At 45.1% G+C, this 26,137-nt stretch overlaps 1 protein-coding gene across 3 annotated transcripts; it reads right to left on the minus strand.

Annotated features, from left to right (window-relative positions):
• Window positions 1–2,516: 2,516 nt before the first annotated feature.
• On the minus strand, window positions 2,517–25,413 carry fam169ab (family with sequence similarity 169 member Ab). 3 transcript variants are annotated; one of them, XM_072661953.1, is made up of 14 exons: window positions 25,298–25,413; window positions 16,384–16,520; window positions 15,936–16,035; window positions 15,713–15,798; window positions 14,121–14,292; window positions 13,375–13,554; window positions 11,859–11,981; window positions 11,474–11,568; window positions 10,649–10,691; window positions 10,451–10,568; window positions 9,601–9,766; window positions 8,615–8,791; window positions 7,688–8,521; window positions 2,517–2,568 (listed from the first exon to the last, which is right to left on the minus strand). In XM_072661953.1, exons 2-14 carry the CDS (start codon window positions 16,516–16,518, stop codon window positions 2,539–2,541), a joined length of 2,259 nt encoding a protein of 752 aa, XP_072518054.1. In that variant the 5' UTR covers window positions 16,519–16,520; window positions 25,298–25,413; the 3' UTR covers window positions 2,517–2,538. The 3 variants fall into 3 exon arrangements, with proteins under 3 accessions (XP_072518054.1, XP_072518052.1, XP_072518053.1); XM_072661951.1 differs by lacking the exon at window positions 2,517–2,568 and having other exon boundaries at window positions 5,490–8,521; XM_072661952.1 differs by lacking the exons at window positions 2,517–2,568; window positions 25,298–25,413 and adding an exon at window positions 22,311–22,353 and having other exon boundaries at window positions 5,490–8,521.
• Window positions 25,414–26,137: the final 724 nt, after the last annotated feature.

Here is a 26,137-nt window from a genome sequence, read left to right on the forward strand (position 1 = left end):
TTATACTCACTGTGAAGCGTGGTGGTGGGTGTGTCATTATACTCACTGTGAAGCGTAGTGGTGGGTGTGTCATCATGCCTACAGTTTCCAAATGCCACCGTTCAGAGGAAAGCACAGCTTCCCAGCTCCGATACAACAGCTAACAGATGCCTGTGCTGACCAACATCACACTGGGAGTGATGTGGGGACCCACCTCAACCCACCCCTGAGAGAGCCAGGCCAGCTGTGCTCAGGTTGGTGACGACCAAGCAGCTCGACCCGAGTTTTGAACCAGCGACCAGCGTGTTGGGACACGGGACAGACCGGAGCCGCCCGGGACACCACATTCGGATACCTCCTCACGCACATAGACACATATATCACATCATATATTTAAAAAGAACAAAGTGGAGCGTCACAGCACTAACAGTGTAAGACCAGGTTCAGCCGTTGACTTCTGCGCCATCCAGAGTCTCATTAAGCAGTGAAAGCGGCGCACACCAGGCGAGTTATCCTCACGCTATAGAAGCGCGGAATTCAAGCCGGGATCTGTGGAGTTTAAGAGAATAATGAATTTAATAAATCAATAACTGAATGGAGGACCTTAAAAAATACTGCAGAGGCCTTCAGTGTACAAGTCAGATATGCCTGCCTAAACTCGCACATGCAAGGCTGCTTCACCTGCTGAGCTGCAAACGTAGCTCTTAAATAAAACGGGACAGAAGAGGGGGAAAAAAAAATGAAAATGTAAAAAATGTAAGAAATAATAAAAGAAGGAATACGAGGGAAAATGTGCTGAAAAGGATAAAAGCTCTTGTGTTAAAGGAGGGCCAGTGAGCGCACAGCTGGGGGTGGTGGTGGGGGGGCTTTCGTTCAAAATTTTAAAAGAATTGGCTTTTTGCACACACACCTTAGCTCATCAAAGCTGGCACCATATTGTCCGTCCTCCTTTTCTCCATGTGCGAGTGTTCACAGCACTCAGAGCTGCCCTGATACAGAATGTGTTCACACACACACACTCACACACACTTACTTAGCCTCACACACATAAACCAGCTTAATCAGAGTCTGATCAACCACACTGTCGTCACCATAGCAATAGTAAAAGGTACCAAAGAGTGCACTCATGACGTGATTTCATTTAGGAGTAAATAGTGTGTGTGTATGTGTGTGTGTGTGTGTGTGTGTGTGGTGGGGGGGTGCCTTTGGTTGGGGCGCAAAAATGCCCAGATGTCCATTAACAAGTCTATTTACCACCCTGTTATCTTACCTCAGAATGAAGCATGCAGCTTTTCCCTGTATGCTGGACTGGTGGACATAATGATGAGCTTTGTCCTCACTGACTGGTTATGGACGTAGCCTAGCCTAGCTTTAACTCCATCAGGGCCTCCATCATACCTGGTAAGCTCAGCTCCCCCATATCTATCTATTACACACACACCCACACACACATGCATTAATATACACAGAGACACTATACCTTTTTTGTTATTAATGGTCAGTAGTTGTAGACGGAGCTCAGAGACAAAAATGTCAGCCAGAAAGACTAATTTTATAGATATTATTAATGTAATATTATTAATCTTTTGTTTACATGACAAAATATTGTTCTTCAAATTATATATACATTTTGTTTTGTTTTAATCATAAAGTGACACTTGTTTAAAAGAAATGTACATATTGACCTTGATGGCTTTTATTTTAAATAGATTAAATGCGGATAGGTCTTTGGGCTACTGAAGCAACCACCTGAGATACCAGCTCAACTACTATAGCAAGACTGTGGGACGCCAAGTCAACCGCTCTGAACCACTTGTCTCTTTTGGCCATATGCTGTTAACAGTATAAGATCATGAACAAAGGGAAACTGTGGAGGATCCTTTTTCAGGTGCTTTCTTGAAGGTTCCTCAAAGCACAGGAACCTGGTTCTGTATAATATCACGAACTATAGCGTTCCACTGCTCAAAGAACCCAACATAATAAACAGTGCCAATCGGGTTCCATTTCTGTATTTTGCAGCACAAACCCGGACCGCTTTAGCGAACCCAACAAGGCCGGGTGGACTGCCCAGAACATCAGCCTGAGCTACTCTAAACAATGAACTGAAAATGTCCAAATGTTTGTGGACACCCCTTTTACTGAAAGCAAATGCACACACAGAGCTTGTCTAGTCCCTGTAGAGAGGCACTGCCAATAGACTAGGACTCTCTAGGAAAGGTAACCATTGACGAACCTATGGGCAGCATGCGTGGCACTGAGCTGTGGCACAGTGGAAGAACTGGGTCCTCTGATAGGTCCGGATGAGCTGAGGACGGTGAGGTGGGGTGGGGTGGTGATCGCCAAACTTCCGGACCACATTAATGCTCCTCCAAAAACCTAGCAGAAGGCCTTCTTCCCTGGACAGCAAAGTCAGTTCTTACTGCTTAATTTTGGAAGACATAATAAAGGAGGTGTCCCAATACTGCCCATTTAGTGTACCTGTCGAGCTTGCCTTTCTGACGTTCCCTGGAGCACTAGTCTAGCTCTCCTGGCTGAGCTGGGGCCGAGATGGGACTGATCTCAGGGGTTGAGCAAGGAGGTGGAGGTGGGCTGTAAAGGCAACACAAAAGGCATCATAAACAAATACCATTTTTTTTGTATAAAATAGGAGGTTAAAAAATATATTTTTCAGAGAAAAAGACAAAACATGGCACATATGAAGAAATATATTTATTAGCTGAAAAAAAAAAATAATAGAAGTCACAGCTTGAAAAAAAATTCAAGGATTCAATTCAGGCTAAGGGAGTGGATGAGGGGCGCCCGGTTGAGGTGCTGACCACTGTATCACCGTAACCACCATACAAAACAAGTGTCAATCACAGAGGAACGTCAGGCTCAGGTTCAGAAGGACAGGCCCAGCTCTCCTGAGTTCAAGGTGAAACCCCAAAAGGCCCCGACATGAGAAAAGGAATTAAGATTGGAAAAGCCTGGCCTGATCTTGGAGCTCCCTCTTGTGGTCACTACAGAGACTGCAGCTCTTCTGGGAAAGTTAAAGGGATAGTTTAGCATAAAAAAATAAATAAAATAAAATAGAAATTCAGCTAGTTACGTCTAAAGTTTGTGAGTGTTTGCTTCTTTAGTTGTGAACTGGAGCTACATGACTGGAACAAGCCATGGAAGCTTATACTCCACCAGTCAGTACCGTATAGAAATTGCGTGTGTGTGTATGTGTATGTATATATATTTCACCAATTTCTCAAAATGAACATTAAAATCAAGTCAATCAGAGTGGGTTTGATATCTTTACAGTGGAAGTGAATGGAATCAGCCTTTGTTTCTATAATCAGACATTCTGGACTGACTGACTTAATTTAGTCAAGACTTTTCTTAAAATCACTGTTTTATAGTGATTAATATCTGATAATCCAGTCTGACTCTCCTCCCTGATCAATCAGCTCCCAGCTTCTTTACAACACTGCAGTCTGATCACTTCCTGCGTGTGTAGTGGTACTGGTATCTGTGGTTGTTGGTCTACTGGTGTGTAATAGCTGGTTTATAGTGGGTCAATGTGCTGTGTGTGATTGGGGTTTCTATAGCATATGGGTGTGCATTAGCCTCCACTCGGTTCTCAATGGGCTCTTCAGTGCTGTTTTAGAAAGAGAAAGGCGAGTGACCGGTTCTCCGGTTCTCACGCTGGTAAAACAGAGCGGTTCAGTGAGAGTTTTATAAAGGGTCAGATATTATGGCAGTAATGGCGACTGAACACAGTGGTTCAAACAAAGAGCCGGAACTGGATTGGGTTTAAAATAGCAGATACCCGATCCATTAAAATATATGCCTGGGTCGGACTTACTTACAACCCAATCCCCAAACCCTTCACCATTAAAAAATATTTTATCCTTATCTTGGGTCAAACCCTTTCCATAGCTATTGCAAAATAATGTCAGGCGTTGTATTTGTAGCTGTTCGCTGTAAAAACTTGCGGCAAGGGAGCTTTTACAGGTGTTAAACTCTTCAGACGTCTGGTTCTATTCACCACCACTGCTAACTTTTCCAAATGTGTACTTTAAGTATGCAGACATTTTAAGAAATCGGTGGAGTTGCCCTTTATGAGATTCGAAAACATTAAGTTTCTCTCTCTCTCTCTCTCTCTCTATATATATATATATATATATATATATATATATATATATATATATATATATATATATATATATATATATATATATATATATATATATATATATATAGATAGATATATATATATATATATATATATATAGATAGATATATATATATATATATATATATATATAGATATTTCACATAAATATAATTCCAGAGGATTCAGTGGTGAGAAAGTAAGAAAGAAAAAGCAAAAAAGTGAGTTTAGCCCTTAAAGGTTCCTTGTGGAGCCTAGAAGTGCATAGAAATAGGACCACTGCAAAATGATCAGTATCATAATAATAATAATATTAATAGTATGGTTTTAGCCCAGGGGAAATGGGCAATGTGCAGTACTATTACTGGACAGTCAGTCTAGACTATTCACAGCCAGCAAGCAATGCCCTTTTCATTTTCTTCACTACATATAAAACTTATCAAAATTACAACACAGCCAGGCCTACTTCATAAACTATACGAATGCATGAAGCACTGCATTGTTTTTTTTTTAAATTAAAAATTCAATAATAAACTTTAGAACCAAATTATAGTCCGATATCATTTATCCCTTCAATGCTCTTCGTCCGAAGCGCTTTTTCAACTGAAAGAACGGTGTAAGTTGTTGACAAATCAAACGACAGAAACTCAACAAAAACAATTAATATTGCAGACCTGGGGGCTGGAGCTATAAAAATAATTCTTAATTATTTCTCATAATTATTTCATTTTTGTTCATTTGTGTGTTATAAGGTGTTATTTGCTGACCAAACATCAGTTTTAGCAATATCTGACATGCCTTAAAAAAAAAAAAAAATTAAAAAAAAATTAAAAAAAAACACAACGGTCCAGCAACCTTCACGTAAACAAGTCCATTTACAGCGCTGTTGCCCAGTAGGACTTTAGAACAACGGTCTGCACTACTAAAAAAAGCTTAGAATTCGACAATCGTTCACCTTAGATTCAGACATTTAGCCAAGGCGTGGGCAGATGCATCTGTAGACGCGCTGGATTTGGATTGTCACCAATCTCATCTCTGTAAACAGACGCCAAAAATCTTCACACTTTAGTCAAAAGGTGCCACAGCAGACGCCTGTGCTTAAGAGTGATGAGGCAAGACTGCACCATCTACCCACCTGGAGAGAGCATGGCCAATTGTGCCCTCTCGGATTTCGCCTGCTGATCTCGCAGCCATATCAGAACATTATGACCGCCCATGGTCTGGAATAACCTCGACCCATTAGATCAGCTCCACTTCCCATATAGGAGCACTGTGTAGATCCAGGCTGTATCCATCGGTTTCTCTGCATACTCTGTTAACTAGCCTCCTTTCACCCCGTTTGTTCTTCAAATGGTCAGGACCCCACAGGACTGACCACCACAGATCACACTCGGGAGTTGAGCGGTGGGTCATTCCCTGCACTGTGGTGACCCTGACTGACATGGCCATAGCTAATGTGTGTTAGTGTCCACACACTGTCCACTCTGCTAGACACTCCTACCTTGTTGGTCCAGCTTGTAGATTAAATGTAAAAAGTCAGAGACAGAAGCTCTCTGATCTGTTGCTGCTAGGCATCCTCCAGTCCAGCATCAGTGCCCACAGGACACCGGCCACAGGATCCTGTTGGCTGGACGTTTCTGGTTGGGGTCTGATCCACTCGTACCGGCAGCGCAACATACACTCGCCCCCATTCTGTCAGGCAGTGTCACTGCCGTGCTGAGAATAACCCACCACTCAAACACTACAGTCTGATCTGGGAGTCCTCTGGGATCCTGACCATTGAAGAACAGGGCGAAAGGAGGCTAATTAACAAAGTATGCAGAGAAACAGCTGGACACAGGCTGGACTTATAGAACTACACATATGTATATATAAAAAGCATTGCTCAAAGACTTTATAAACTACGCCCAAGACTTCACAGGCGACACCTTCCAGCTCAGTGTCACGAGCACCTGGGACACAAACAGGAACCCAGGCGGAATCAGACCTTGCAGGGCAGATGGCAACGTCCGAAACATTGCCGTACAAAAAAAAAAAAAAAAAAGAGCTTTATTAGATGTCCGACGTTTAGGTACGCTAGAGAAGAACACTGTGGACCCCATTAGCGAAGGTGAAGAGCTAGAACCCTGGAACCCTGTAGAAAAACCCACCGCCCTACACTACAAAACCTGGCACTGTAAGAGTGCGTTTCACAACATGCTAAAAACAAACAAACAAAAAAAAACCCAAAAAAAGATTTGTTGCAAGAACCATGTTCGGTTCTCTAACATTTGTGAATGATGTGCGAACGTGAAGAACCTTTTGAAAGTCAAAAGAACCTCTAGATCATGCATAGGTTTAAAGAACGCTGAGGCTGGCACAAAACCTGTGCAGGAGATTTCTGAAAAAGACCCGTTCAAAGAACCTTCCTATAATTTTATATTCTTCCTAGAACCTTTACATTATGTGGAGGTGTTTAAAATCTGTACAGATCATTTGTTTTGCAAATGAATCATTTGAAGAACCCTGACATAATGTAAAAGGTTCCAATTCAACATCAGACTCCGTTTGAGAACAGTGACAATACGTTGAGGTCCTCTAAAACTTTAAAGGGCAAATATCTGAAAATGAGGAGATTAAAGAACCAACACATAACGTAAAGATCTCATACCAATTTAGGAGTTCTTCGTAGAACCATCATGTTACACAGAGGTTCTTCAAGACTTTAAAGTGAAAATACTTGAAAGTGCTCCTTTTAAAGAACCTTCACACAATGTAAAGGTCTTGCGCGGTTCTAAAAATCTTTAAAAGTTAAATATTTATATATGAGCCAATTGGAGAACCTTCACATAATGTAAAAGGTTGCACAACTACAACACTTTTTCTAGTACCTTTAAATGGTAAATGAGGCGTTTAAAGAACATTGACATAACGTAAGTCCAAAAGCTCTTATTTCAAATATAAAAGGTCCTGTCTAGAACCTTTACATCACATGGAGGTTCTTTAAATTTTTAGTGTTTTTTGTTTTTTTGCAAATGAGGCATTTTAAGAACCTTGACATAATGTAAAGGTTCCAATACAGACCCATAAGCTCTCTCTAGAACCAAAACATGTGGAGGATCCTTAAACATTTAAAGGGTAAATATTTGTGAATGAGACAATATGAAACCCTCACATCACTTGACGGTTCTAGATCAGATTAAGGGTTTATCCTAGAACCTTTACATTACCTGGAGGTTCTTTAAAGGTTCTTCACACTTGAACATCTCTTTTCCTCTTTCCACCCCCAAACATGGTTCTTTATGTAACAAAAAAGTGGAACCTTTTTTCCCTTGAAAGTGTGTGTAAGTGTGTGTGAGAGACACACACAAATGCAGTCATAAATGTGTGTTTGAAAACACGCGTGTAGTAAAAAGCATGTGTGTGTGTTCATATTTTGCTGCGTCGCTTGGCTCTGGGCTGCGACGAAGCCTGGATGACTTTGATCTTCCCCCTCAAAACCCTCCTATCAATCACGGGTGGCTCCTCCTCCTCCTCCTCTTCCTCCTCCTCAGAGCTGTGCTCAGTCTCCTCCTCCTCAGTCGTCACCTTTTCCTCCTCGGTGGTGACCATTTCCTCCTCTGGTGCCTCCTTTTCCTCTTCTCCCGTCGCGCTCTCCTCCTCCTGCTGCTCTTCGTCTTCTACCAGCACCTCCCTCTGCTCCTTCCTGCTCAGTCTTTTGGAGGAGCGTTTGGGGGTTGGAGGCACTGCCTTGCTCCTCCCACCTCGGAGGACACGCACATCTGGATCGGGAGACTCATCAGAAGTCTTCTCGTCCCCCTCTCCCCTGCACTCGTCTTCTCCCATGGCAGCGACATCTCCTACCTGCTTCCCAGTCTCTGCGACAGGCTGCCTCTCCTCCTCTTTAGAAAGCTCTTCAGCGGCTTCGGTCATCCCCTCCTGCTCCACAGGAGATTCCTCCGCTTCCATCGCCTCCTCTTGTACCGGCTGTCCCTCAGAAGGAGCTTCGGCCACTTCCTCCAAGGATTCCTCAGCTGGAGGGATCGCAGTCTCAGTCGCAGTCTCCTCTACAGAAGCTACCTCCTCAGCTTCTGGAGCAACATCTAAGCTCTCCTCAGCTTCAGGAGTTACCTTGTGTTCGTTCTCAGTTCCAGGAGCAGATGCTACCTCCTTTCTCTCTTCCACTGGCTCTTTCTCTTCCACAACAGAAATGCTGTCCTCCTTTAGCTCCTCTTCGGTAGCAGGAGGTGCTTCCTGTTCCATGCTGTCCTCATCAAAACCTTCTTCAGCTGCAGGAGAAACAACGTCCTCCTGGTGCTCCTCAGCTACAGGAGCCAGTTCCTCTTCGGGTTCCTCACCACCTACTTCCCTCGGCTCCTCTGCGGGCGCTTCCTCGGGGGTATCCGCAGTATCCACGGCATCCTTTGGAGGAGAAAGCAGAACATCCATCAAAACCTATAAAGCAAGAACTCGCGAAAGTACCTCATATTCAGAAAGGAGTTTGAAATCTTCAACCTGTTCCTCGACCGATTCCTCAACGTCCATCTCCTCCTCATCAGCTGTGCCATTCTGGAGGACCGGATCGGTCTCCTTGCTCCCCTGCGCCTCCTCTTCCGCCAAGTCTGCCTCCGCCTCCTTGTTAAGCTCCTCCTCCTCCTGCTCTTCCGCCAGCTCCCCGTTCACCTCCACGGCCTTTTCGATCCAACCAAGCATAAGAATACAGCTAACTCTAAAAGTCCGACATTCATGCCCAACTATTCAATGTAATATGGTCAGAAAAACAAAAAACACAAGACCGTAAAACCTATTCTGATTGGTCCAAAGTCAAATTGTCCATGTACACTGATCAGCCATAACATTAGAACCACCGGTGGCCGAGATGAATAACACTGATTATCTGGGGTGGTCAAGGGGGAGCAAGTGAACAGTCAGTTCTTGAAGACGAGAGTCAGGGCATCTCCGAAACGCGGTGGTCAGTACCGGTGAACCGGTGAGCATCCAGGGCTCACTGATGCTCACGGCGGCCCCACTTCAACTTACAGGACTTTTGCAAGGGATCTGCTGCTAACAGCTTCGAACCAGACACCACAGGGCACATTCGGAGGTCCATGCCTCGATGGGTCTGAGCCGTTTTGGCGGCACCAGCTGGACCTAAGCAATACTAGGCAGGTGGTTTTAATGTTATGGCTGACGTATGGTGTACATATCCTGCATTTAGCCTCAGTCACATTTGAATTCTTAATTCATTTGGGATTTTGAAGTGTTGTCAAAACAGTGAGATCTTACTAGACCTCAGGACCTTTTTCTGAGACCTTTGCGCACCTTATGTGGTGTGATAAATAAATACATAAATTAAAGATCATTTATCAACATTTATTAACAAAAACCAACAGCGTTATTTGACATTTGGCCATCATACATATTTCCACAATGTTTTTCTAGTCCAGTAACTTTCACTCGACGAGGTGCATCTACTGAGGTAATTACTGAGTGTTTCTGACCTGTTCTTCAGGCTCCAGGTCCCCTGCAGGAGCTTCAGTGGCCACTGCTTCTTCTCCAACTCCATCAGCAGCCGCCTCCAATTCTTCTGTCTCCTCGCCACCCTTCTCTCCTTCCACCTCCAGAGTGACAGTTGCAGGTTCTAACACGGGTTCTGGCTCCTCCAACCTGATCACACATCCACAAACAGCGATACACAAGAGTTACAACATGTATTCCTGTGGAGTTACAGTCTCCTAACTGACCTGTTGATGATAGTGTTGAACCATTTCATAATATATCAGAGAAAGAGTAGGGGGCGCTCTGCAATGCTCTATAACGCTCATGATCCACACACTCATTCTGACAGACTGTAATACACTACAGTGTAGTGTAGGTGACGCTCCATAATGCCCGATAACGCTCACATGATCCACAAAGTCATTCTGACAGACCCTAATACACTAGAGGTAGCATAGAGGGCGCTCTATAATGTTGATAATCCCCCTATGCTACCTCTAGCACTATAATGTTCATATGATCCACACGCTCATTCTGACAGACTGTAATACACTAGAGGTAGCATAGGGGGCGCTCTATAATGCTCTATAATGTTCATATGATCCACACGCTCACTCTGACAGACTAATACACAACATGAAGCGCAGGGGGGAATATTTTATTCACCAACCCGTCTACAATACTCTACGGCTTCTATGGTTGAAGAGAAAGAAAAAAAAAAAAAATCATGTAGGACACAGAAGGAACTCTAGAGAAGCGAGGCTCAGGGACAAGGCATAGTGAGAGTAAACAGCATCTGCTGTTTGAACGGGTTTGAACGGCTGATTGACCAAGTAACCGCCAAAAGACAACCTGCTGATTTTCTCTGGCTGGCCCTGCGCCTCACTCTCCTCTTTCTCCTCTCTCATTCGCTTCTTCCGCTTATGCTCGCTGCTCCGAGTGCGCGTGGAGATAGGAGGGTTGTCCATCTCTGCGGACAGACAGAACGAGGAAATAAGAACAGGGTAAGAAGAGAGACCCGATTAGACACCAGCAAAGGCCCCTGTTTACCTTCCGCTGCTTTGAGACGCTTGTTGACGACAAGGATTTCCTCCTGCGGACGAACAAAAACATGACACGCATCATCTCAGGCTCATTTTGCTATTAAATACAGACTGCAAGCATTAGCAAGATCCCAGATCTAACTCGGCAAACGAGGAAACTCCAAAAGGCCAAAAAAGTGAGCATGCATCCCAGCAAAGCTAAAGGCTAACTATTTGACCCCATAGGGTTTTACCATCCGTTCAGCTAGCCAACTGCACATCCAGCTGAACACCACATCTAACGCTAACCACCGTAAACTCAACGAGCGAAAAAGGTAACTCTCCAAGGAATGAGCTAAAAGCTAATCCTACCCAACCTGTTCCCTCCAACGTTTGGTCCCTCGTAAACAAACCGGACGACCCCGTACCGAAGCTAACCACCCATCGGAAGGGGAACTAAAGTGCAGTGGGAGGAGACCAAACCCCAGAAAGGGAGCTGGTATCTGTGCTAGGCTAACAGCAGGTTAGCTAGGCTACAATCTGTTCAGCTAGCTAACCGCACATCAGAACTTGATGAGCAAGGAAGCTAAAGCCAGGGAAGCGAGGCGGAATCCTTGCTAGGCTAAAAGCTAACCCTACTTGAACCTAAGCATGAAACATGGATTTTGGCATATACTCAACTCTGACACTTATCTAGACCACATACTCCAAAAAACTAAAACACCTAGCATTACCAAGTAGTATGCATTTGGGACGCACCCTTAAACTCTGCAAACAAGGAAGCTAAGGCAGCAAAGAAGCAAGTGTGATTCAGCATCCATCTGAAGAACGAATCAGAAAGAAGTAGTAGTACCGTGATATCTAGGCTGGTCTCCTCGTTCATCGTCACCTTGTCCTGCGACGCCTGTCCGTTCGCGCTGTCGTCCTTTCCCCGCGAGAGGAGCCCACCTTTAGGAGCAAACCGTAAAAATCAATTAACAAATAAGCCACAAACGGGTCATCCCATTCATCAATTGCTGTCACGAGAAAGAGCAGCCAGACTAACGACCTCAAAAAGGGGGCATGGTGTCCCATGTGCTCTCCACAACCCCGATGAACTTTAGGACTTTATTCTGGACTGGTTCAGACGCTTCATCTCAGACAGATTCAGACCTTTGAGCTACGAAGCTTCCATCGCAGCACCAAGCCACAATCAAACCTTTCTAAGCACAGAAGCTCTATTAATCAGATGGTCATACCTTTCAGTGTGTGGGCATCAAGTTTGCTGGCCACTCTGGTCCTCTGGTAGGGACCGCCTACACCTTCCACCTCCCACAGCAGGTCCACGTCTGCCGGGTACCTGTTCAGGTAGTGTCTGCACACTGCGGGGTACACACAGAGGAAACGGGTTCACATGAAAGCAAATGCCGCAGAAGATAAAGGGTCACAAATGGGCATTGAAAGGGAATCGGGGCCACGCCCAGGACTGATTCTGGACTCGTTTGGGGGAGGGAGCCATTAGTGCTGGTTTGCATTCACACAGAAGAATTCCATACAAACCGCAGATCGACGGCGCAATTTCGAACGTGACTTTTCAGCGGACGTTTTAGCGAAATGCCAGAACCGTAGACGCAAAAATATACCACATACCCAATGTTAAACGTCCCGGCAGGAAAGCAATCCAGGTCATTCAACCCAACAAGGAACTGTAGCAGTTTCAATAGACCTTTCTCAGAGTCCGTGAATCGTCACATCCAACTCAAACAGCAGCGTTAGCAAACTTCAGCCTACACCCTTATTACAGCTCCCCTTAAAAATCCTGATTGGGCTTTAGCACAGCCAACAGGAAGGCAGCTAGCATGTCCGGGAGACCCTCCAACATGGACCAAAGGCTAATGTGTCTTAGCGCAAACGTTTAGAGTCCCGCTAATGTATAGAACCTTGACGCAACGTGCTTCAGCTAAGGGTATCAGAGTAGGGTCTGCTAGGAATCCTCCTGCAAGGAGTTTAGCAGAGCAGAGAAAAGAAGGAGCCAAGCATCTCTTTATGCCAACACCGCATCACCTCATCTCTGACTGGACAGACTTAAGACCAGCACTTACTGAGCTTCATTCTGGAGTAAAATGCATCCAGCAGGTTTAACTCCTCCCACTCAGCCCATGAAGTGGAAACTCAGGTAAGCGTGTTTGGTGGAGTTATGGGTATATTTAAGGAAGGCCGGCAGCCTCAGCTATCGCCAACACCACGAGCGAAAGATGCATAACGCTACTACAGATTTGCTCCAGAGTTTTTTTCGGTAGGTTTCAGTGGATGGACACTAGCTGGATGGGTTAAGCACCTTGGCTAGGACGGGCCTCAGCTGCTTTTTCAGCCTTCCGTAAAGCTTGACCAACCTATGTGTAGATGGGTACAGAAAAATATCTAGAGCTCAGGTCACAGAGCACAGTGGTCACCATCATTTGTAAATGGCGTCTTCCTAGACCAAACTGAGTAATCAGTGAAGATGGGCCTTGACCAGGGAGGTGAGTGGGAAGAAGTAAGCAAGCATGGGAGCATACACAAGCTGGCTACCAAAAGGTTAATGGAGAATCGAGAAAATGCAAGCTGACCAGATCATAAAAGGACGGGGGTAAAGGAGCATTACGTCAGTGACCGTGGAGCCGTTTTGCAGTGTCAGAGCCAAAACTCCACAGGGGAGATTCTCTCATCGCAAGCTGAAGCCAGAACAGGGGCCGAAGAAGCTGAAGCCGTTTGAACGTGCCGAGGGCCACTTACCCTTGGACATAGCCGGGGACAGAGGGAACTTCATGCCGAGCTCGTCGTCCTTAAAGCTATCCACGAAATCCTCCAGCATCTGCAGCCCATGACCCTTTCCACGGTGACCCCTCCTCACAAATATGGAGTCCATGACCGGCAGGAGGTAGCACTGGCTCACAAAGTTACTGCACACACTACCTGCAGGGGGCGTAGCAGAGAACAGAGAGGGGAGTACAACCCTTAATTCTACAGCTTTAAAATATACAAATATAATCATCAGCTGTGGCCTGGGCAAAAGTCTAGCCACCCTACGCACCATGAAGGCTCTGATTATTTCCGAGGAGGCTTCTTGAGACCTAGAGGCCTGGGGCAAGTCACAGATTGCAACAAGGAACCATCAAAACCCCTTAAAACCCATCACAACTGCAATCGAGTGAGCCAGTGTACGTGTGGAAGATGCTGCTGCTGTTGATGTTCATCCTGACTGAGCAAAAGTGGTTAGTCTAAGAACTGCTCAAAGAACCTTTTGAAGCACTGTTATTTTTTTAAGAGTGTGGTCAGTGCAACAGCACCGCCCGGTGGACATAGCAGTGCTGTAGCATCTGTAAACAGATGGACTACAGTCTGGAATTACAGAACTAAAAAATTGCTCCTACATGGGAAGCTAAGCTGACCTAATGGGCCCAGGGTTCAATCCAAACCAGGGGTGGTCATAATGTTCTGGTAAGACTGTGCGAGTATTTAAATTGACTCAAGTTCGGTACCTTTGGGTTTGACAGAGTAGAAGCCCACGGCCTCTCCGTTCTTCCACAGGATTTTGGCGTAGTCGCTCTCGCCGTGGCACAGAAAGGGCACCTCGCCGGCACTCATCTCAGTAGTGCGGTAAACGATGCGATTGAGCACGTACAGCACAATCCTCTCGCCAACGGACCTCACCTGCCAGACAAACGACAACCACCACCGACCAACAATTTAACAGAGGCAGTTTTACACACTGCAAACTGCTCCGATATACATGTACACTGTATCGACAAAAGTACTGGGACACCTACTCATTCACGCTTATCTTCCAAAATCGAAAGTATGCTGGGGGGGGCTTTATACCCCTCTAGCCCACACCTGACATTAAGGCATGGTGCAAACAGGTTAATGCTTATCCATCCCAGAGAGTCCTATTCTATTGGTAGTACTTCTCTACAGTGTCAGCACGGATGCACTTGCACATCTGTGTCAGCAATGGGTGCAATTAAACAAAGCTGAATGCATCAAGTAGAAGGGGTGTCCACAAAGATTTGGACATATGTATAAAAACACACATAGAAGCCTAAAAAAAAAAAACAAGACAAAACAAAACACTGGACTAGACCAGGCCAAACCTGGAACAGCCGGTGGTTCCAGATTTGAATTCCTGACTCCACGAAAATAAGAATAACGCCAACATTTGCATAGTTTTTCATAGAATTACTGCACACACACTTGGACAGTAAGCACAGGACTCTCTGGAGCAGGTAAACATTGCTGGCTTGCTGCATGCCACCTTATGTCAGCCAAGGCCTATAGAGGGGTATAAAGCCCCCCCAGCATTGAGCTGAGGAGCAGCGGAAGAACTGTGTTCTCTGGAATGATGGTGGCGCTTCATCCAGTACTTTTGGGATGAGCTGGGAATGAGGTAGGGTGGTGATCGTCCAATATCCTGACCTCATGAACATGAAAATCTTCACACCAATGCTCCTTCAAAATCTAGTAGAAAGCCTTCTTTCTCCCTGGACAGTTGAGACAGTGACTCCAAAAAAAAGCAGGATAGACTCTTTGTAAATAGCCTTTTTTTTTAAATATCCTCAACTCTGTTAGCCTGGAGCAAATTTCCAATACCAATAGCAATTAGAATGGTGCGAATTAAGGCACGCTAATCGATGCCTACTGGCCCACCACTCCTAGCACTCGAGCAGGATTTCTGAAAAATGACACACTCCTTTGCAGAGAAGCCGACCGGGACAGGTAAAATCCGTACAGACATTCTGCAGGAAATGAGCCCACATTGGTCATGGTGCGGTAAACAATATGGCGGACATACCAGAGGAGAAAGAGGAGGCTTGGTATGCCCTCCACTTCCACAGCTGCTTCCAGAACCCCTACAGAGAGTGAGCGTGTGTGTGTGGTTCAGGACTGAGTTCCAGAGCAAAATGAAACCAGGCCCGAGTATGCAAAACAGTGCGTTGAAAAACAAGAGCAGTACTCACTGACAGAGTGAGGCCTTCTGTCCATTTCCATGAAACAGCTCACACAATCCTCTCCTCTGTCTCTCACACGCACACAAACATCTGCATATTTGAGACCCAGAACAATAATGCAGTACCTTGAGGAGGCCTTCCCGCGAAGGGTTCGCTGTTCTGAGGATGGCATCCACAGCGTACCACTGATCATCCAAAAGCAAAGCCACAGCTAGTGAGAGAACAGAGAAAGCCAGTAAGACAAGAGTGTAAGAAGAACTGCAAATATGCCAACAAACCCAACTACGACTGAAAATGCTTAAAATGGACCAGTAGCTGGATTAGTGGAGCTGGGGTGTTTTAGGCTACCTGTAAACTGGTCCTCTGGAGTGAAGAGAGCCAGGACTTTGTGCTTGAGATTTGCTCCATATAGAGGAACGAAGCCCACGTTGGACAGACTGATCCGAACCTGAAACAAAATCGCAGGACCAGCTTTAGTATCTAATAAAGCTCTTCCCATTCTTTTCATTAAAACTGAGGAAATTAGGAAATTGGCATTTCTTAAGGCCGTTTTCACACATAAGGCCATAGCTCATCTGTTCAAATCAGTTAAGGAGGTTTGTGCCACAACAAACCACGCGTGAATGATCTCAGGCCCGTCTGGGGCGGGATCAAGAAAGCGAATAGAGGAATTACCCAATTTTCCTCCCTGGGGTGAGGGTGAGGACTGACGCAGGCCTCACAACCAGCCACCGGCTCTTTTTGAACTGCCACCAATGCAATGTCACGTGAATATATTCAGGCGTATACTTATTACCTTTCTTCCAGTGGTCAGTGTGAAGTACTGTCCATGGTCAGGGTCACTGTACAGCAGGTCAGACATGTAGCTGTGGGCAGACCTCTCCAGCTCCTCGTGGCTTACAGACCCCAGCACATCCACAGGGAACTCCATCCCTACAGGGAGCGAAGACAAAGGAAAATTAGCATAACCCAGGACCGATTCAATATGGGGCTTTAAACTGCTTCAACTCCAAAACTGTCCATTTTTGTTTTGAGCAGACTGTCCTCTTCAGCGGCACTGTCCAATAAGATCATCTCGAACTAACTCAATCTGAAGGTCACTCACATGACTGACCTACAACCTAAAAACAGCCTCTGCATTCACAGCTTATATAAACATCAACTGTATTCTACATTCCTTAATTTTCTGTAAACATGAGGAACAGGAACATCCAGTAACCATCATAATTGACTACCTAATTGATGAGCCACTAGCTAGGACTCTCCCTATGACGTTACTACCAGTGCTGGGAGGGTAAAGGCTAGCATTAGCTAGTGCGCCCGCCGAGTCACACGAAGCTCCACCACATCTTTTCAAAAAGTGGGGACAACAGACGTTGCATTAAGTGATGGGGAGTGGGTGGACCATCCAGGAGCGAGGCCAATTATGCTCTCTAGGAGGCAGGAATAAGCGTGGCAAGATGCCACAGCCATCCACAAGTCCTGGAGTTAGACACTGGTTACAAATATTGAAATGGTGCACCTAAGTGGCGTCTTCATCTAAGCGTTGACCCATTCATTGACAGATTTTTGGTTAGATTCCTAGGAAGCCAATTAGGTACCTAGGACTTACGGTTGGCTGTGACATCCCTGACAATCTCCCAATGACAGGGTCAACGTTTAGATGTATGCACCACTCAGGAGCATCAACTGTATCAGCTGTAACTGCGCTAACTAGCTTAGCTCCCACCCGACACAAGCAAATAACAGTCTGCATTTTGCCTGGCTAAATGAAGGCCAGATGCTGGGACGATTTGATTGCATTCAGACATGAGAGCACTTACAAGGTCAGGCTGGACACAAATGATATCGGACAAGAAGTTCGGCCACTTCATACCAACACAAAATATATTTTAAGGAGGTCCATCTTTGGACGTGATGACCACAGGTTCATGCACAGCCACAGAACGTCCCAATTTATTGGTCAGCGCTTTTCTATGGAGATTAAAACACAAACACGCGTCAGTGATTGGGTGTCCACAAACTTCTGGACATATAATCGCGCATATGCTAAAGTCGAGACTACATGCGAGCGTGTGCGCAGAGCTCTCGCGTGAAGGTTTCACATCACAAAAGCTCTTAACACACCTCGTCTAATTAAAACGTCCACTCTGAACACCACCCTGTCACAACTGAACCCACCGACATTTCACAACAATAGGAGAGCAGACAGAAACACACTTACGCTGCCAGCTTTCAGACACACACACACACACACACACACACACACACACACACACACACACACACACACACACACACACACACACCACTGCAGGCCGCTGGCTGCTCTCCCAGCCTCGCTGTCCTGAGTGAATCTCGACCTGTCACACGCCATCTGGGTCATGCTGCCAATCAGAGCGAGCACACAACACACACACACGCGTAGTGAAATGAGAGTATAACAAAGAGCACAGCACTGTTATATTGGAGGAGCATCAACTCGGCTCAAATATCACATTCGTATTTTACCCCTGACTGTTTGATATTTGAATATATTTGAACATTAAATACGTTATTTATAGAATAGAAAATAACAATACTGCAGAAGCTCACCAGGTGTGAAACGTGTGTCTAAAAGACACATTTTTATTTTTTTTAAGTATTTCTGAAAACTGAAAATGCACACCAAGTCAAAGCTGAGGCAAAGACAGCGTGTAACTAGCATAAGCAGCTATTGCTATTGTGTGGTACTTGGCTAGCCAGTACACTAACTAGCGAGCTCCATTTTTCTGAGGTAACTTACTCGGTTTATTTGATCTGAAGCACCTCTGCTTTGGAGGAATATGAACCTGGCTTAAAACATTTCATTTGTATTTTACCATTTAAGCTTATTTAAATATTAAATTCAATATTGTTCAATACTTCAGCTACAATAAAGAGCATGTTTTTGAATTTATGGGTGCGTATGAACATTGTGATTGTTAGCGCGCTACACTACCGAGTGCTGAATTTGGACGGCAGCACAAACCGTTAGTGAAGGAGCAGCAATTTGCGTATCAGCGTTGAGGACCCAAATAGGAAACTCCCGCACAGCCCCCCTGGACTTTAAATAAACACAGCGCACACTAAACATCATGGTTGGTGTACGCAACACATTTCCACCAGCCTTGCTACGCCGCTTATCGACATATCCAGGCCGCACACCTAACGTAACTGAAAATGGGCCTCATTGATCCAGGTGACCATTGTAGGCAATGTCAGTGGTGGATGGTGGTCAGACAGTCTACAGCTAGGCTGCCTTACATACAGCAGGGGGCGCTGCACTATGTGTTGAGGCATATTCTTCCTGTAACGAACATTAAACATATCTGGGCCACAGTAGCCATTCTGTCGGTTCGGCCCAGACTGGACAGCCTTTCCCTTTGTGCACTAATGAGCCTCGGGTTTCCAACACCCCGTCACCTGTCCGTTTTCGAAGGTATTCACCTCTGACCGGAAGCCCCTGCATGCCTAGTCATTTCAGAGATACCCAGTCGTCTGGTCCGTGTTAAAGTAGCTTTCGTGATTTATGGTTGCCTAAATAGTCTATAGTCTAAATAGTCTATCCAATTATTTGAGAAGGGGGGCATGTATAATATAACGAAGGTGAGAAGACACAACAGTGCTCTCTAGTGGTCGGGGTTTAAACATAACACAAAACGAACACACTCTACCTGCTCAATCAACACTAATCAATACTTACAAATACAAAACTTTGATCCATCAATATTTTCTTACACCCCTAAACCTAACCCCCACCCATTACTTCCTCCCCACTTCACACTGGTGGGCAGCAGTCAGATGCCTCGCTGACAGCAGCTTTCCCAAAAGGTGATTCACAAGAGGCCCTCAGATGAGATTAATCAGGGAATGATTCAGTGTCATGATTCAGTCACTGAACACACTCTCAAAGCTCTCCAGTAAAGTGTCAGCAAGCATTCAGAAACGCGCACAAATACACACAGACATACACATGCTCCCAAAGCCCCTCAGGCCTCAATGGAAACCCCCACCACCACAAACACACTCGCGCTCTCTGCGTCGCACACAAATTCCAGCCGCATTCCAGCGATCGGCCGGAAAGAAGTGCGACCTGTTCAGGACGGTCCCTCCACCCTCTACACCAGAGACTGTTTAGCAACAGCAAGGTCATAAACCTCCAGCATATGAGTGGACAAAGCCCTGCAGAACCCCTGTTCCTCACCCTACCAGCAGCCAAGAGCTGCAACTGTAAAGTTTACCAGCAAAGACATCCAGAGGAGCACCACAGTCCTGAACTGAGCCACTAGTTCTGCTACACACTAAAGAGAGATGGGAAGTTTCAGATAAACGTGTAACATTATTTTGATTTCATAAAAAAAGATACATTCAAAAATAAACACTATATTAAAATTCATTTATATCCTATTATAATTATAATTATATACTATACTATGGAAAATATGTCCTTGTAAATATGAAAATACATAAAATATGTATTCTGCACACACTGCCAATGTTAAAGTAAAATAGACTATAAAAATATTTGTTTAAAAAAATTTTAAAAAAAACTACATTTCTTATTCTTACTTAAGTTTTACTCTAGATCTAATTTAACAAAATTAAAGCAATCATAAAATGAATATTCAGAATGATGCTTTAAAGAAACAAACTTCAAAAACACCATCCTAATCAAATTAATATCCAAAATAAGGTTATACTATTGTAGATGAATCCATAATATAATTCATTCAAAATGATTCTATAATCATTCTTATACTTATAATTCATAATACAAATACATTTCTAATTAAAATAAATATATATATGTTATTTTTTCTAGAATGACCTTAGAGCAAGAGTAACAAAATTTAACTTAGTCTTTCAAAACCTATTTTCAATGTTTATTATATTTAAATACTATATTTTTTTTTTATGAAACCTAGAACAAAACTAATCAAATTAATATTTCTGAACATAAAACTAAGGTTTATTGAATCCTTGAGACAAAATGAAATGAAATTAGCATAAATAAATAACTGCAGAAAACAAAAATATATTTAAAAATACCTTTCGGTGTGAAGTTTCTGATACGCAAATCACTGAATGAGTCCCTGGGACAAATTTAAGTTGTCTGGAATCAACAGCACACTCATCTCATACCTGCCCCCCCCCCCCTTCCATCCACCAGTAGCAGCACGTTTGTAACTGAGAGGCTGTAGTGGCATGCTCAGGCTAAAGCTTAGCGCTAAAACCAGAGTAATCCTGCTCACAGAAGGACACTGCATAATGTTACATAACAGCTGTTTGTGGGAGGAGCCTGGGACACCTTCAACTGACCAGTCCCAGCAGCCCCAGGACCCACGCTGCACTCCTTCTCTGAAGTGCAGATTTACACAACAAAACTCAACTCCTCAGACTATGAGAAGAGTACGTGATGATTTAGGCCCACAGTTAGCACCTTGCAAATTGGGGAGTGTAATTCTGAAGACCCTAAACTTCCTATCTTGGCTGACTGTTTCAGGTTAGCGAGTTTTGCTCGACCTATCGCAGTCAGTGCGGTTCCTGGACTGCTCTACGTTTCTGGTTCTGTGAGAAGGATGTGTATTTATTGCTGCTGCCCTCAGGACAAGCGTTTTGGCAGCGTCTGACTGCAGCCTTCAGTCTGCTCTTCACTGTTCGTGTTGCCAGAGGCTGCCAGGCCAACGCCTTCTCCAAAACAAAATTGCTTAATTGCAGAGCAACACAAGCCAAGCTACAGCAAACCTAAACCATTAAAACTTCACCCTACAAAACAACAGAAAACCAAAGCAACCAAGGGGTGTGGGTGGACTGGGGTAGGGGGACCTTCCATCTCCCTCCGATCACTTAGCACAATGCTAGCTAGCACAGCACAGGCTATGCAACTAGGACATAGCAAGATCCCTGGATCCACAGTCAATCTATGGCCTGGATTACACTTGGCCTCAGTCTTTCTGGGTGGGTGGGTTTCTCATGGGTGGGACACCCTCCCGCTCACTGATCAAGACATGTTCTAAACCACATCGATTTGTCTGAAACGGCGACCTTCGTGAAAACGACGCCCAGATTGAAATGAGATCGACGACAAACCACTGTTTGTCCCAAACTCTGCTTTACTTTAAGAGGCATTTACTGCGTTTGCGCTGCATGTCAGGTAATATCAGTCAGAAGGGTTAGCAGGACGTCTCCCATCGCTCTGCTCTTCAAGGCCAGATGTGAAATAATGAATTAATAATAATGACTCAGCGTAATTGCCATGTGGAGCTACGAGGCAAGAACCCACTGTATCTGGGTCACGTTTATCAAGCTCCACTGATCCAAGATCAGCGTGGTGCGTTGGCATGTCCTACAGCAGTTGATGTCACAGGCTCCAGGGGTGTGTGTGTGTGTGTGTGTGTGTGTGTGTGTGTGTGTGTGTGTGTGTGTGTGTGTGTGAGTGAGAGGTGGATCAGCACACACTAAGGGGAAGGCCGCACCTTCATGCACGCTAGCATGGGGCTAATCCCTGCTGAACCAAGGAGGAAGTTTCATTAGCTCTTCTAAAGTGGGAGTCCTGTAATCCCATTAAGAAGGCACTTTAGAGCCACTTTCAGAGCACGAGCGAGCGAGCTAGCAAGCAATAGAGAGAGCGGCCAGGACACTGCTGGATAACAGGACCTTGCTGCCCACTGTGCGAGCAGTTCTGAGGAAACGTGTACGCACCCTGATCGAGTTCTGCTGTTCTGTTGAGGTTCCACGTGTCAATAAGTGACCCATCTAAGAGGGCCTTGGGTTGTGTGGTTCGATGCCTGCGAGGAGTTTGGCGTGTTCCCCCGTCCCATGTCCGTGGGGGTTTCCATCAGTACTCTGGTTTCCTCCCACCTCACAAAAACACACGGTCAGTGGATTGCAGATTCTGTAGAATCCCGAAGGAATTGCAATTTCCTTCAGGATCAATAAACTACTTCCATTCTATTGATCGGCGATGCTCAATTGCCCCTGGGTGTGACTAAGTGGGTGTGTATGCGATACCCTGCGATGGACTGGCGCCATGATTCTGTGCGGACAAGCGGGTAATTTTATTAACCTACTGAATTTCTTACATTAGAAAAAAAGACCAGCGAGTTACGAGCTCGAATCCTCAGCCATGTTGCTTTGCCATCATCAGCCGGAGTCCAATGGAGCACAACTGGCGCTCTCTCCCTTCATCACTAATTGCTAAATTAGGACCAGGAAGTGCTCACACAGCGTCGTGACAATTACACACCTCCGCTCATTAAGCCCGGCCACCGGACGGTTCTGCGGCCCCAAGTGGTAGAAACTGTAGAAACCGTGTCCGTGTGGGAAAAGCCACCGGAGTGGTTACCCTCTGCACTCAGGACTGTTCGGCCCTGCAGGGGCAAAGAGGCCTCAGACTAAGGGGGTTTTACTTTTGCTAGGACATTAACCACCACCCCCTCCATGTGCTATGGCCTTCACAGACCAGATCTCGCCCTGGGTAGAACTGCATGTCTGAAAGGGGCTTGTGACGGGCAAACAGCAGGCAAGAAGTGAGAGGGGCCTGTCTGCTGAGGCACAGGGGGAGGGGTGTCCGACTTTTTGTAGAGGAAAGGGAGAGGTGTTTGAGAGCTAGCACTGGATAGAACCGGTTCGGCACAACCACAAAAGCTGGCCAGGCTTCATTTAGACTTCACATGAGGTCCTCGCCTCCTCGGTTCTGCTGACAAAAAAACAACAAAAAAACCCACAAGCAACCAATAAACTGAGTTAACGAACAGTCCATCGGCATTTCTCTGAGAAGCTTCACAAAAGTAAGAATAGGTGAATCCATAGTTTCATGCATTCTAAAGATTGATTATGTAAGAAGCTCCTTTATTTGGGGTAATTTGAGTTAATTTTGGGCTATTTAAATGTGACCCAAATTAGTCAGCGTCTCAGTTCCTACTGGCTGTTGATCAGCTCATTCAAAAGGCCTCACTCTACTCTACGCTTACCAAACTTTTCAAGGTCCCAGAAAGGCAGGCAGGACCCCTCTCCCACTTGGTCCACAAACACACACTCACTGAAACAGAGAGAACACAGTGTTCCTTTAGCTAAGGAGCCACCCCCCTTCATATGCTCAGACAGAGTCTGAGCTCTACACATGTCCTGAACTCTGCCTGAAACTGAAAAACCTTAATGAAACGTCACAAATCAGACGTGAATTAATAACACTAAGAAATTAATTACGATGCGATGGTGGTGTCTTTGAGTGATGTTGACTTTCAATGCTAATAAGCCAAATACTAAACAGCAGAAATACTGTGCTTTAGAGAGCCCTGGTCTAACTCCAAACCAAATCACAGGCTAATATGTTAGCCTAAACCTTACACAACAGCTATGAGCTAACAGGCAAACCATGTGGCTAACAACAACAACACTATATTGGACTATATTGTCCAAGCTCCACTAATACCAGTTTCCCCAAATGCTGGGATTCATAACTGGGCCTGTATATGTTGCCAAAGAGTCAGCGAAAATGGTGAGTCATGTTTACCACAGCTCTGGGAGGTTATCTGAAGATTGGACATCAGGATAACTCACTGTAGCATTGCTGTGCTCAACAAGGCATCAAATAGGTCCATGTTCTAGGGATCCAGATAGCTAGCACTTCATGGACGTGGCTAAAACAAGAGGTTGCACCATGGAAATGACCACCTACAGAGAAAGAGTGGTGCTTTGCATCAGTGACACTGTGTGCTCTTGCTTATTCCTACCAGTACAGCATATTTTGTTGTAGCAATGCATTAGAACTGGAATTGGATATTGGAAAATGCTAAAATGGGCTGAAAAGGAAAAACTGATGGCAGAAGATACACGTGTTTTTTAAAGCAATTTAGCCAACACCCAACACAATTCAGATTAGCTAAACTAGCATAACAGACTACAGACTAACTAGCATGCTAGCAAAACACAAATTACTTGCTTGTAATAAAATGTGCTTTTTGTTGGGTTTATGGTAAACATTAAGATAATTGATTTATTTTGTAAAAAAAAATAATTTGTATTAAATCAACAAGCAAATAAAAAAAAAAAAGACTGTGGCGCCGTCGTGCGTCTGCGCATGCTCAGTGTTGACCCCATCCCTCAGCGCTTCACCTGAACTCGCTCTCCTGTAATAAGAAGTTCCGTTCCGTACATTGAGCCGATTCTTTCGAACGGCCAGTTTAAATGAGTCACTGATTCACTCCATCACAAGCCAACTCTCTTATCACCTCAAATACACATTTTTTCACACACAGATGAACAAGTCAAGACGACCCAACAGGACAACGACAATCAAAAAAAAAAGCACAATAAGCAACGGCATTTAATGATGGTTAATGTCGAAAAGAGAACCCGTTCGAGCGGTCTATTTCAAATGAATCGGTTCAAAGAAGAATCGTTTCGTTCGTGAGTCGAATATCGCCACAGATTAATCCCAATGATGTTTAACAACGAGCTAAAGCATTTCCCTTCGAAAAACTGCACCGCACTGCATTAAACTCGTCCAATTTACCTACAAAACGCTTTTAATCCCCGCTGTTTACCAGCCAGAGCCGCGGCGGCGATTCTGAATCAAAGCGGGCCGAGCCCAGCCGAGAACTGCGGGAATTGTAAAACGGTGACACCAAAAAATTAAACTGCTAATTATTCCGTTCGCCTGCATGTTTAGGAGACCCAGCACTCACCTTCGTCTCGCTGGCGAGCTCCTGTCTGTGCGTTTTCCTCTCCTCAGGGGGGCTTAAATCCCAGTTTCCAGCGGAAAGCCCTCTCGCTGTGGTGGGAGTGTTTGGTGCTAGCTAACCGTCCGTGCGCGTGGATGTGGACGGGCCTGCCTGCGCGCGCTTGCTCTGTTCGAAACCGCGTGAAGCAAAAAATAAATAAATAAATAATTAACTTTTTTAATTTTAAATAAATTAAAACGAAATGTTTATTTTATCTCATTCACTTTCCGACACGCTTCGCTCAAAACATTTCCGACCACCGAACTCAACTTAATTTCCCACACCTGTTTTAAGACAAGCCCCGCCCCCCGGCCTTTGATTGGCAGGTAGTTCGTACTCGCAAAGCATTCCGCCACTGCATGGTGGGCAACCCCAGCGCAGGGGGCGGTGCACTACGAAGTGATGGGAATTTAAGGCTGCGTCCAAATCCAGCGGTCTCCTATTGTGACCTACAAAGCACACTATATGGACAAAAGTATTGGGACGCCCACTCATTGTTTCTTCTGTTCTTCCAGTTCTCTGCTCTTGTTGGAGTAACTGTCTCTACTGTCCAGGGAAGAAGAAGACTTTCTACTAGATTTTGGACGAGCATCCCTCAGAATCCGTAACTCATCCCAAAAGTACTGGATGGAGCCATCATTCCTGAGAACACAGCTCTTCCACTGCTCCACAGCTCAATGTTGGGGGGCTTTATACCCCTCTAGCCCACGCCTGGCCTCAGGCAGCACGGTGCCGACAGGTTCATGTTTACCTGCTCTGTTGGTGTTCTGTGAAGCTGCTGCAGACATGTCTAATCAAGCCCAG

The sequence above is a fragment of the Salminus brasiliensis genome, chromosome 18, assembly GCF_030463535.1.
Source record: "Salminus brasiliensis chromosome 18, fSalBra1.hap2, whole genome shotgun sequence".
Lineage (NCBI taxonomy): Eukaryota > Metazoa > Chordata > Actinopteri > Characiformes > Bryconidae > Salminus > Salminus brasiliensis.